Consider the following 13,957-nt stretch of genomic DNA (forward strand, 5'->3'; position numbering starts at 1 on the left):
CACAGCTACCTCTGCAGCCTTTCTCAGAGGAGTTCCTATCAAAGATATTTTAGAAGCAGCCACTTGGAGTTCTGTGCATACCTTCTCCAAGCACTAACACCTTCCACTATACTCCAAATCTAGAGCGGGCTTTGCCACTGCAGTCTTGCAGGGCATTCTGGCTCCTCCTAGTTCCACCTAGTGCCTACCACCCCTTTCTTAGCTTTATGACTGCAGCTGTATGCACGATGAACATAGTACAGTTTTGTACCTACCATAAATGTAGATGTTCGAGTGCTAATACAGCTGCAGTCCAGGTTTCCCTCCCTCCTTCCCCTCTTGGGACAGGCCTATTGGCTGACATATCCTCATGCAACCAGATTGGGGTATTCATTCATGATGTATTTGCTTGCACTACTGTATTTTGATTATATGGCATTGCTTTATTACACTAATTTATGTATTGCCTTCCTTCTGGGGGCACCTGACATCTGGGGCAAGAAAAACTGAAGAAAATGGCGTCAGCTGGTTCTTTTATACCCCTGTCACACTGACGTCAGGGAAGAAGCGACGACAACCAACGCCGGACCTAGACTTTGGAATTCGGCCGACCGAGGACCCGCCTGATGGCAGGAGAACCCATCTGTTATGACTGCAGCTGTATTAGCACTCGAACATCTACATTTATGGTAGGTACAAAACTGTACTTTTTCATCCCTCAATTTTCCAACAAGGCAGAGTTTAAATTTCATCAGTTGGACGTACACAGGCAGCTTCGATTTTACTTGCAGAGGACAAAACAACTTCGTAAGTCTGACCAACTGTTTGTGTCCTTTTCAGAAAATAGAACAGGTTCCCCTATTTCTAAGATTACAATTTCCAGATGGATTTCTGATTGCATCTCCTATGTCTGTTCGTCAGCAGGCAGAAATTTACCGTTCCCCGTCAAGGCTCACTCCACCAGACCTGTTTCCGCTTCAGTAGCTTATCATTACAGGCTATCTTTGGATGAAATTAGAGCTGCGGCCACGTGGGCTTCTCCACAAACCTTTAATACTCATTACAAATTAGACGTGGCTTCTAGGGGCCGGGGTTACTTTGGTTCCACTGTTCTCAGGAGCATCTTCCATTGAGCCTCCCAGGATAGAGGTGCTGGGGACGCTATCCCGTGAGTAAGAATGTAGGCAAAATTGGACCACATAACATCTAGAAGTTATGTACTCACCATAACGTTCGATGTATGTGGTCCATCTCGCCTCACATTCTTACATTCCCTCCCACCTGTCCCCCCTCCTGGAGGATTTGGAGGCGACATTGGTCTTCAGTACCTTTCGGTATTGGTTGTTTTTTTCTTTGCTACCCTGGATAGTGTTCTACCTTACTGAACTGTGGTTGTGCATGAGGTGTGACTATGGATTGCTGCAAACTAGATCTGGGGCTATGCAGCAGTGCAACATGGGATACCAGGTTAGCCCAGCCAATTAGAGACTTTGTGCTAGAAAAATAAGTTGGCCGAGTCGGAGCCGATGTTCGGCTCCGAACCCATGAGTAAGTATGTGAGGCGAGATGGACCACATACATCGAACGTTATGGTGAGTACATAACTTCTAGTTTTGCAACATTCATTGAATCAGTTTGTTTAATTTTTAAAAATTTTTTCTTTTATGTTTTTGTCTTCATGGCACATTTACCAGTTTTCTCTGTCTCCTCAAAGCCTGCTGTTAAAGTGTGCAAGTATGCATTACATTCTACTATAAGGTGCTTTTTACAAGTTTGCTACCTCGGTGAGTAACCCACTGTTAGGTGTTATTGCTGTAAGAAATTCATTTTCAAATACATTTGAAAGAGGAGCTACATTTCTGGAAGCCTAAGTTGTGTGTGTAGAAACGTAGAGCACAGATATATGTTATAAGGCCTAGGTGTAAGGGGATTTTATCACTCAAAAAACCTTTTTAAGGACTATAAGAATAAACCAAGCTGGTCACTGAGTCAAAATACAGGGCCCTCAAACCTAGTGTCAAAATGTTATAAAGGAGGCATATCCTAACATGTATTGTAGACCCTTTGGCTTATTGAAAACCCTGGACCCGTCTGGTTCACAGGATACTGACATCATTACCTTTTCTTTTCTCACTTGTTCCTCCCAAGGGAACAGTGGTAGCCATTAGCTAATCTGCTAGGGCACAACATTAGTTCACTGGGTATTACTAGGGATTTTAAAAAATTGGGGACATTTGGGGCATAGCTTGGGTGCCAGACAAACAGTAAACTCAGTATTGTTACCTTTCTCATCATTTTTACATTGCCTGCTATACACTGCATACATCTCTGTGCATACTACTATATGGCAAAGGGTTATCCAGTTTAGTTTGTACAGTTAAAGGCACACCCTCCTTTTGTAAGCAGTATCACTACTTGAGTATCATTGCAGAACAGTTTATCCTGGTATCTGTATAAAACAGTGTTTGTAGCATTTGCCTGAATATGTCAAGTTATGGTCATGTCTGTAATATGTAGTGCCAAACTACAATGGCTGCTTATCACTATAAATTCTAACAATAATCTCATAAAAACAGTAAGAAGCAGGTGCAACAGTATTGTCACCAATATAACCAGTGCTGTCTCAGTGTGTCTCAAACTTGCATATCAGTCTATGTCCCACAGTATGAAAAAAGTAGTCTTTCAGAACTGTATGCTGATATCGCCAAAACTAATTGTAGAGGTAGTTAATTTTTTGCAAGTACCAACCCTTCCATATTTACTGTAATGTTGCATTTCATAGTAATGCTTGAAATGCATAGTGTGCTGACCAGTTTTACTATTGTTTTGGTGTTAATGCAAATATGTGTGGATATGATAACAGTTGCTTAAAAATGCTCACTATTCACTAGCCATTTTACTTACACATATACAGGGTACATAGGTACATATTATTATCCCATGATGTTTCCTAATAGTGTATGTGCCGTTGTAGCTAAGGATTCTAGGCTGGGGGCACTAATTGACTGCCATGACAGTATCTTATAAAGTATGGCTTAGCAGCAGAAAAATAGTGAGAAAATATTATTACGTGTAGTCAAGAACATGTGGGTAATTTATCAGAACAAATTTATGTATATAATTAGTAATTTTGTATTAATTGTTTTGCTGTTTATCAATACTTGTGACTCCTAATAGTTATTTTTACCCTACATGTTGCTGCCTTGAAAACTGTAACTGTAACAGCTGCAGTTTCTGTTGTTCCCCTCCTCTCTACCCTTTGCATCTGCACTCATAGTTAAGGAAACTGCTAAGAGGAAAAGCATTCATGGTGTTACCCATATGGATATCTTGTGCTTCCCTCAATAAAAATATTTAATTGCTAGACATAAATAATAAAGTCTTTATCGAGAATAATTTTTTTAAACTTCAGTTTTATTGATTTTTTTGTCCCTGTTTACCCAGAAATGGTGCAATACTGTAGTATGCTTGGGGATGTGCACATGCCCCCAACAGCGCTAGGTTTCAAGTCAGTGGAAAACTCTGGAAAGAAATGTGTTCTGTAGCGATATGAAGGCTGCAGTCTCGATAAATCAGAATTTCAAAAAGTTTGCCTTCAGAGATAAGGACTGTTTTCAAAATAGTCAGTTATAACAAAGCAGGGACACAAAGGCATCACATAAATGAAATGTATTAAATGGATTAACTGTGTAAGTGCATTTTGCTGGAGGTTTTCTGTGCATAGAAGATTGCAAGTGAATGTTCATCCCAAAATGTAAATGCTGAAACATTCCAGCTGTTATCATGCTTTGCCTTTGTGGTGCTGACCTTTATTTGCTTTATTGTTATTTTTAAGGATTCTACTGAAAAGCCCCTGCTATAGCCTTCTCTGTGAAATCCACTAGCAAACCTTAATGTTAGACAAAAAAAGGAAGAGAATTGAAAAGGTGTTCGTTGAGGGCTAGGAGTGAGCTTGAAAGCCAGATTCTTGACATCTGGGTGAATTTCAAGTGGCTGAAACAGAGCTATCTTTATACAGTGTCACCAAAGGCAAACATAAACTGCAACTGTGAATGATCCATACTGAGAGGAATGCCCCACACTGATACATAAGGATGCAGATGATGTTCTGTGATGCAGTTTTTATTAAGTGTAGCTCTTGTAGCACTATTGTCATTAGAAAAAGAAGTAATGAAACTGGTGGCATGTATAACCGCACAAGTGTAACAGTGTCCATACTGGAATCACTGACCACATTCTCACCCTGGTTACCCTCAGTAAGAATGAGGGCAAAATGTAAGGTTCTTCTTTTCTGTATCACTTCTTGTAATATATTATCAACAAAGCCCCCCCCCCCCCCAGGTAACCTCTTCTCTGGAACTGGGCTGTACTGAATGAGTATGCTGGGGGGGGGGGTAACAAAAAGTTGGGAGAATGACCAGTTATAGTTCTTAGAATAGGTTGTTGTGTCTTTCTGCTTTTTCCTGGTTAAGGGGGTCACCACAGCGGAACTCCGGTCCGCTAATGATTGGCAGTAGATTTTTTACGTGCCGATTTGCCAGCTCTGACGCACAACCTTCAACAAAGATACGCCCATTCACGCACATCTCCACACAGAAGATGTTCTAGCTGAGAATCGAATGGGACAACGTCTTACTGTGAGGCGACAACGCTTATTAAAATTTTTCTTAGAGCAAAGTTTTATGATGCCCACCTCCAAACAAACAAAGGGCATGTTTAAATGTCATAATTATAAAATTTGCAAGAATATTGCTGTTGGTGAAAGCTTTATTATTAATGGGAGAAGGGTTTATATCCCAGGTAGGTTCAGCTGCCTAACAGAAAGGGTTATTTACATTGCGTTATGCCAGAGCTGTCTGTGCTTTTATGTAAGAAAAATAGAACGGTTTGAAAAGACAAAGTTTATGAACATCTGCATGATGTAAAAAAACATAATAAAAAAATGTTTTGGCTAAGCACATTAATAATTACCCCGACCATGCTTTTAAATTTATTATAGTTGAACAGCATATTGAAAATGGCAGAGGGGATACCTGGGGTTTAATACTGGAGAAAAAAGAGCTTGCCTGGCAACTAAGATTAAATGCAGGTTATGCACCAGACATTAATGGTACAGTTTCCATCTCCTGTTTGTTAAGACTAAAACATATTTTAGATGATGCGTTTTAGATGTTTTAATTGTTTGTATTTATTTATTTATTTAATTAATTAACATGTATGAAGGTGATGTTTTTAAGGTCTGATATTGTGTTTTAAGTAATTTTGTATAAAATGGTTAATGTTTCTTTAAATTGTTTGGCAGACTCAGTGACATGACTGGTTGCAAGTATTTAAACAACAGCTTCATTTTCTGTAATCTGATGAAGTCTCTATTTGTGATGAAAGTGCTTATCTGTAAAATGTGTTCATGGGTTTGTGCACTAAACCATTTTTTTATGGTGTGAACCTCTTGCTTCTGGAACCTGTTGGATTTAATAGTTTTGTATTTTCTTCATTTGGTTATTAGTTCCTTTAGTATACTTGACAGAAATAATGCTGAACATCTGGCTTTGTGTGTGTTACTTGCAGGTTGATATGATAAAAAATCGTTCTTAAAGATCTGCTGTTGAATATTTTGCTGGTGGTTTTGTATTACATATTCTGTTGTAGGCATAAATTTGTCTGCTGTCCATCTAGAATCTGTCTTTTTAAAAAGCAGGTGGCATCTTGTAATTGAATGCCTTTTTTTTCGTTAGATTGCAGTTCGACTTGGCATCCCTGCCAAAGATGTCAAAAATGTTATTATTTGGGGAAACCATTCTTCTACTCAGTTTCCAGATGTTAACCACGCTAAAGCTACAGTCAAAGGAAAGACCATTGGGGTATATGAAGCTGTGCAGGATGATAGCTGGCTGAAAGGGGACTTCATCACAGTAAGTTCATCTCTAATTTACTTTATTACGAGTACAGGCCTATCAGAAATTCATCTGCACACATTTTTTGCTAAGTATAATTCTTCTTGCTAAGAATTTGATCTTAAGTGTTTCATGAATGGGTAATGTGAAATTTTTCAGAGTGAATTTTAACCCGCCTTATAGTACAAAGCACAGTCCAGTACTAGCATGGTAGATTGGGTCTTATGTGATGGTTAATGCTCTTGCTGGAAGAAATGTGAAGGACCTTTGAGCCTCTTATTTTGAAAGCATGCAGCAGGTAAAGGCCGTTGCACTACTTACCATTTTTGTACTCTTCATTGTTACATTACAGAAAACAAACATACAGTTATTTGCTGTGTGTGTGAAAACATACTGTATAATGTTGGTTTATGAGATTTTGAGCCTTTAGGGAGTTCTGTGGAACTGAGCCAAATGCACATTGTGGACAAGCCAGGTTCCAGACACACATTGCAGGTAAGCCTAGGTCGAGTGCTGGATTCTGCCAAGAGGTTTATAGGCCTAAAAATGTGCTGCTTTCCTTTCTTGAAGTAGGAAAGGAAAGACCAGGTCCATTTGAGGAAATGTAAACAAATGCTCAAAATTGTCTGCTAGGCTATGTCTTACTTGCTTGTTTTGTGTAGGAAGAATAAAGGACTTAAAGGTGTAGTCATGGGCCAGACACAACAGCAAGTGCCAGCACTTTGTTTTTAAAATAGTTGCCAACACTAGGTAGCTGGTTCCATATCACTCTGTACATTATGATTCATTCCTATATAGGAACGGCAGTATTATTAAATTACTTTAATAGATACTCGTCATGCCAGGCATCAACTTAATCTCAGCTGAGATTTGTCTGTGTTGTCTACAGGAGAGTTACTACAGTGCCAGTTACATTCCTAGTATTAGAGCCTAGTTGAACACCTTGAAATATATGGAGATTATTACGAATTATGGAGAGCACATGTTTACAGTATACTCTGGCTTTTGCAGTCTAGGCACACCTGAAACAAATAGCATTTCTAAGACTTTGGGCCTTCTTGGTATTAGAGAGCACACACTGATAATAGTGAGTCATTGTGGTCTCTTTGAATGGTACATTTCAGCTGCATTTCAGGTTAGTTCTGTTTGCACCTAAGCAGCAATTAAGAATCCCATAGATTACTTCAGAAACCCTGTTGCAATGTTACGGTTCAAGTCCCACACCCTAGTGCTTCTGCAGGAGCAGTTATATTATAGATTCAATATTCTGTGGATTATATAATTAACTTGTTTCTGTATATGTACTGTATTTTTTTTTGTTTTTTCTTTACTGTTTCACATACAAAGGTTAAGACATAAAAAAGGCCACAGAGTTCAGTTTATTCGCCTTATGTAAATAATAAAAGTACAGAGAATGGTGACAAAGAAACTCTTAGTTTTACACTGCCTGTTACTAATACCTTACTAGCAACTGCTAAATGCATTTCACTTATGCAGAGAAACATAGGTTAAAATGGATACAAAAGACTATCTCACACCCCCTCACCATGACATAATCTGCTTTGATTGTACCTCAGAAAGGGGTAGCTTACTCAATAAATGTAGATCTTATGTTATATTTCTGATAGCACATTTTAATACATTAGAAGTTATATTAACTGCTCAAAAGTCAACATACATAAAGCTAGGTGCATTTTGTATAAAGAACTCTAATGCGCAAGACATTTGTCATGACACACTACTAGCATACCATTGTAAACAATAATCCTAGGAGATCTTAACATTAGTTAACCCAAACCCACAGAAAAATCCTGCCTACAAAATATCAGCCTATTTGGATTTGCCAAGATAATCCAAACAACCACCAGACCTGGCAAAGCTGCTAGTAAAGAAAGTGATTGTTTGGCTACTAACATCTTACCCAAGCAGAGTCATCCATGTTGGAGTAATGTCTGACACTGTCAATCAGTAACCATAACCCTATCTATACTGCATGGAGCTGCCCTAAAATAAATGTTTCTAAGACAACTTAACCGGAAACATGTCAGACTTCAGCGTAGGTTTATTTATCTATATATCTAATAAATAATAATATTAAATAAATAAATATCCTTATAAATAACGTGTAATTGGAAACTGCTAAAACATTGCAGCAGATTCTGTAGCTCATTTTAGCAAAACATTTGTCAGTGCCCCAGACTCTTTTAGCAACTCTGTAAAAAAATGTAATCTATTCCAGCATCATTGCTCACCACAGAAGTAAAACAACTGTAAAGGATAAAGGGGTTGGAAAATGGCAACAAAACAAAACTTAAACCAATTTGGAACAATTTAAACAGCTATTAAACCAAAGTAAATATACTGTACAAAACCCAAAGCAGGATGACTGCAATGGCTTAAAACATTCTGTAAACCAACAACGCAAATACTTCTTATCATCTGTCACTAATTTGATACTGGGTAGAAAATCTCAAATTTATTTTCTTAAATATAGATGTCTGTGGTATTGCATGCAAATTTACCACATGTTATGAATACCACCAACTCCCAGTGTGACTGCTTAATCTAACTACCATGTATAAAACCAAAATGTCTTCACAATTCTCTACACACTCCTACCCCAAATGACAATATTAAAAAGCTCCTACAAAAACTTATAAATGACCTCTCTACTGTCTGAGAAATCTCCCATCAGAATATCTCTGTAGTGAGACTGGTACCATAATGTATGAAATATCTTTATTAATCTATATTAGTAAATCGCTCAGTCAAAGAGGTGGTGATTCAGAACTCTGGAAACAGTCATACTTAATTTCTGTTTATGAAAGGGTGACACATCAGTTGAACTAATTACAGGCAAGTAGTCACCCTCTCCTCTCTAAAGTACTCAAAAACTTTATTAGTAACTCCTTAATAATCTGCTTACAAACAACCTTTTCTTCTCTGCACAACATGGCTACAGCACAGGACTTAGCCCAGAAGCAACCCTACTGATCTTCTTAAACTTCATATGAGAATATTAAGGAGATAATATACCATCTGTCTTCCTAATTATTCAAAGGTGTTTGATACCATCCAACACCTGTACTTCTTCCCAAACGTAAGGAACTAGGCCTCAGTGTTGAAACCATGCCATGTTCTTCAGCTTCCTAAGGAAGAAAGTGCAAGGTGTATAATGGACCATTACACTATTAGCTCACCAACCCATTGTAGTGAGTGCCACAAGCCTCTATATTAGTTCCCCTACTCATTAATTTCTTATACAGCAACCCACCCATAAACATCAATGTTAAGTTGTCAATCTCGCCTTCATTCTTGCTGGATGGGTTCGGAGCCGACCCTCGGCTCCGACTCGGCACTTGCTTAGCTTGAGAACTCATTTTACCAGCTCGAGGCAACCCTATATCCCATGATGCAAGGCGAGACTACCTCAGATCTCGTTTGCCACTTTGCGAAGAGGTCTCTTTTTTGCCAGCTCAGGTGAGTTTGAATTTTCAAACAATTTAGTCAGGGTTTTTTCTCTCCCTTTCTCTATTTAATAGTCAGATAGTGTGTAGTTTTCTACAGCCCACCCTATTTCCCCTTTATTTAAACTTTCTAGTTAAATAGCTAAGTTTATATTTTCAGTTAGGCCTAGGCCTCTTTCTCTTAATCCCTATCTGTGTGTGTGTTTTTGGGATTAATAGTGTGACTGTTTAGTGTGTGTGTGTGTGTGTTGTTTTTACTTAGACTATGTCATATGTTAGACCAGGTTTTAAATAACATACATGTGGGTATGCATTTTTGTATTTTAATTTATACTCATTTTGTCCTTATTTATTCATTTCTTATCCAGCTTTTTAGCTGTGTGTATCTGCACATTTGTATCGTTGTGATACTTGCAGCATATATCATGGCACTTTTTGCATCTGTGGCATTTTTTACCATCCCTGATCATGATGTTTGAGATTAAGTCATGTATTATATGGATAGGTTGTCTGCTATTTCATTTATATATAGTCATAACTGATGCCTATGGCTAGCTGTGAATATAGGATGATATGACCCACACTATGGCTTGCAATTGGTGACTATATGAACTTGTGACTTAGGATGTCTTGTCACATAGATATGTTTTAGACCAACGAGTGATCTTTTCATGAATATTAGTTGTTGGGTATTTCTGAATAATTTGTGTGTTCAATTCTCTTGTTTGTGATAGTATACAAGTTTGTGTTTAGACGGAATAAGTTTTCCGTTTTTATTTTAGGTATATATCCCTCAGGATTTCATTTATTATATATACTTCAGTATGTATATTTTAATGTAAACAAGATTTGAGCCTAAGTTCATATGAACAGTGCCTGTCCAATGGCTTTGTATTCATTGGGAGAGCAACTACAGCTCCCTTCAGAACGGACGGATCACTGTGACTGGTACCATAATTATGCTTTTAATGCTTGGATCTATTGGTCATGGCTTTCTGACACTAAACACACTGTTTAGGGGTTCAGCTTTTGAACATTGGCTCCAGGATGATATGAATAGAAGCCGAACAACGCTCTATGCAGTTGATTTCAATATATAACTAGCTTGTTTAGAAATATAGTATGGTTTTATGTTTATATCACATGTTTATGTGCCTGCCCATGCCTCCCGCATCCACGTTCATTCAACGCCGATGTGTTTGCAGTGGAATAGTCACTCAGCAACATACTTAATGCAAAAAACATTTAGGCTCAAGACTGTATGAACATTATTTGATAAATGATTATGTATTCATTGGATTAGTAATTGTAGTCCTAATCACAACGGACGGATCAAAGTGATTGTCCCGATCATCAAGCCCTCAATGTTCGGGTCTACTTTGTCATGGTTTTCTAGTGTAAATATGTCTTTTAGGGATTTAGCCTTTGAATACTGTTTTTAGGTGACCTGAATGTAAGTCTAAATTATGTTTCAGGAAACGGATCCTAATACAAAATTAGTTTGTTTAGGAATACAGCATGTTCTCATGCTTATACTATGCATTCATGTGCTTATTTATGCTTTTTGTATTTATGTTTTTTAACGCTGATGTGCCTATAATGTAACAGTTGCTTAGCAACAAGTATACAATTTGATCAACTGATTAAGTGGTTTGCTAATTGTCTGATTTTCCCGCCTTTGGCGGTATAAATAACTAGGTTGATACATTGAATTAATGAAATCTGAAGAAGCGTGGTTTTACCGCGTGAAAGCGCTTATTTTCTCTGTTCATCATTAAAAGATTGCTCATTTTTATAACGGAGTAGCATCTTTTGTACATCATCATAGGCATTGTAGCCTCATATGCAGTTTATGGACAGTTTTGTTCAACAGTTTGGTGATCTACTATCATTGGTTTTAGCTTTCCGAGCTACAGGAGCATTTTGCTGAACGGTCCTGGTGGTTGGTTCACTACTTTCGTCTCTATCACTATGTCTAGGGAAGGAAAGGTCTCAGGCTTCAAGAAGTGTGACTCGTGCTGTCAGAAAATGTCTCTGACAGACGGTCACACTTCTTGTGTTTACTGCCTGGGGCCTTTACACCTGCAGGACTCCTGTGCCATATGTCATTCTTTTAGCCAGAGAGTCCTGCAGGAGAGGAGGAACAAGTTAATCCTCCGTGGCTTATTAAAGCCAGAAGGTTCACCCACTAAGACTGGGTCGAGTAAACCTTCAAAGCCACCTTAGGTTCAGGCTACAGTGGTTAAGCCTTCCCCGGTGGCTCCGACTCCTCGAGTCGAGATCGCCCGCTGGAGCCGATCTTTCTACCTCTGATGTGGTAGTGTCGGTTCCTACTGGCTCCGACACTCAATCTACAGTTGCATTGTCGGCTCCGGCTGGAGCCGACGTGTTATCCAGTATCGGAGCCGAGAAGCCTTCGGCTCCATCTGGAACCCAGAGGACGTCGACTCCGATGGCTTCGTCCAAGAAGAGATCTCTGTCCCCTTCTTTGGAATCGATCCACTCGGCTCCGAGGTCTCCTCTTTTGTCGGAACGGAGTCATCGGAGCCAATCTTCGAGATCTTCCAGGCTGTCTGACCACGATTTAGAGAGGGTGGTAAGCAGGCTGTTGAAGTCACAGGCACTAGCCCAAATGCTCCATAGCCCGTCTCAGCAGACTTCGCTATTGCTCTTCCCTTGAACTTCCTCCTCCGACTCCTCCAGAGTTCGGAGCCGGAGCTTCGACAGCGACGTGTCGGGCGCGGAACCGATACATCCACTTCGGCTCCGCCTTCGGCTCCGATCTCCTCCATGAGACCTTCCTTGAAGGATCCGTCATCGAGTTTCCTTGTCGGCTCCGAGGGGCTAGTGGCATCGGACCCTTGTCCGACCCCGCCTCCCTCTCGGGCTTCGCTTTGGTAAGCTCGGCACCGACATCGGCCTCGGAGCCTTCTCTCAGTGGAGCTGGGAATTCCCATTTCTTCGGAACGGGAATATTCTGTTCTCCCTGGGAGAGGAGCCTTTGAGGTGATGAGGAGTGTCCTGGCATCTGAGCCAGGTCAACGGTCCGTCCCTTTAGCTCCTCCCTCTTCGGTGCCTGTTGATGTCTCTTGCCAGCCTCTTGCTCTCAGGCCCAGGGATCCATCGCCCCAGGTTTCCCCATTGAGAATAACTTCCTCTTCCGAGGTTTCTCCTGATCCCGCAGGGGAACCCCCTCGGAAGAGGACGTGTAAGAGGAAACACACAGACTCCCCTGAGTCTACAACATCTGATACCGACTTAGATGAGTCGGAGGGTTCCCCACGGTCCCCCTCTGAGGATGTCTCCTTTTCAGACATCCTTGAACTCCTCAAACAGAGGGGGAATTGGCCTCCATTGACCCCTCCGAGGATGAGTCGGTATACCTGGAGGCTTTGGATCCCGACCCTCCACCTCCTGGGTGTCTCCGCCTTTCGACCCACTTATGCAGGTAGTGGCTCGAAAGGCGTGGGCAGCTCCAGATTCTGTGGAACCGGTCCCCAGGAGGCCACCCAAATTTATTACGGCCCCTTCAGACAAGCAGTTTCTTTCTAAGGGCGTCTCTGTGGATGCTATGGTGGTGGCAGCGGCCACCAAGAAGGAACTTGCGGATCCTTCAGTGCCCGTCCATCCTCCTAACAAAGATTCTAGGACCATGGATAGGTATGGCAAGCGGATGTTTTCTTCAGCAACCTTTGCTATGCGTTCGCTGAACTACCTTTGTCATTTCACCAGACTTCAAAGAGATATTCTCAAGGAACTAGGTGAAGTGGTTCAGGATCCTTCAGCTGCTGGGGCTCAAGACAAGATTGCCTCACAGCTAGCAATCCTAAATTCTTTAACCAACTCCTCCATGCGGCTCATATCCTATGCAGCCGATGGAGCGAGCAGAGCTCAGGCACAGGAGTGGCGCTTAGACGTCAAGCCTGGATGCGGCTTTGTAATTTCGCGGACCCCTTTAAGGCGTCCTTCACCAATACCCCCTTTGACAGTTCGGCTTTGTTCGGACCTCAGGTGAAGGAAACCATGACCAGGTGTGAGCAAGACGGCAAAACTCTTTCTGCCGTAGGAGTCCATTTTTCCACCCCTTCTAGACCCTATCCCAAGGGTCAGAAAGGAGGAAAGATGTGGTTCCGTAAAGCCCAAGGAGCAGCCAGACACGTGGTCAGTTTACCCCAGAGGCAGAGGGGTAACAATAATAGACGCCCTAGAGGCAGGGGGGTCCACAGAATCAGGGCAACAGGGAGTCTCATCCTGAGAAGCCCTTTCAGCATCCCTGAGGTGTTGCCCGACTGTCCACCCTTGGAGGCAGTCGGGAAGGATATCACTGTACCCAGTAGCCATGCCCTTTCACAAGATATGTGGGTACAGTCGATCATATCCGAGGGTTACAAAATCCCTTCAAAGGTATCCCAGACCTCACCAATCCCTTCCAGACATCTCACCCGGTCAAAGGGATTTGGCAAAACAGGAGGTTTCAAAGCTCCTAGAAAAAGAGCCGTCCAGACTGTTCCAGCAGACCAAGTAGGATCCCTACTCGAGATTCTTTTTGTCCCCAAAAGGACGGGAGATTGGAGACCTATTTTAGACCTGAGCAATCTAAACAGATTTGTCAAGAAG

The 13,957-nt window shown here is 40.9% G+C and overlaps 1 protein-coding gene across 2 annotated transcripts in view; it reads left to right on the forward strand.

Annotated features, from left to right (window-relative positions):
- Nucleotides 1-13,957, forward strand: part of MDH1 (malate dehydrogenase 1) — a 214,860-nt gene that overhangs the window by 83,724 nt on the left and 117,179 nt on the right. For both annotated transcript variants that reach the window (XM_044055535.1, XM_044055528.1), the window contains exon 6: nt 5,715-5,891. In XM_044055535.1, coding sequence (XP_043911470.1) covers nt 5,715-5,891 — 177 coding nt within the window. The remainder of the gene's footprint in view (nt 1-5,714; nt 5,892-13,957) is intronic.

The sequence above is a fragment of the Protopterus annectens genome, chromosome 1.part2 (assembly GCF_019279795.1).
Source record: "Protopterus annectens isolate FY-2018-M chromosome 1.part2, PAN1.0, whole genome shotgun sequence".
Lineage (NCBI taxonomy): Eukaryota > Metazoa > Chordata > Ceratodontiformes > Protopteridae > Protopterus > Protopterus annectens.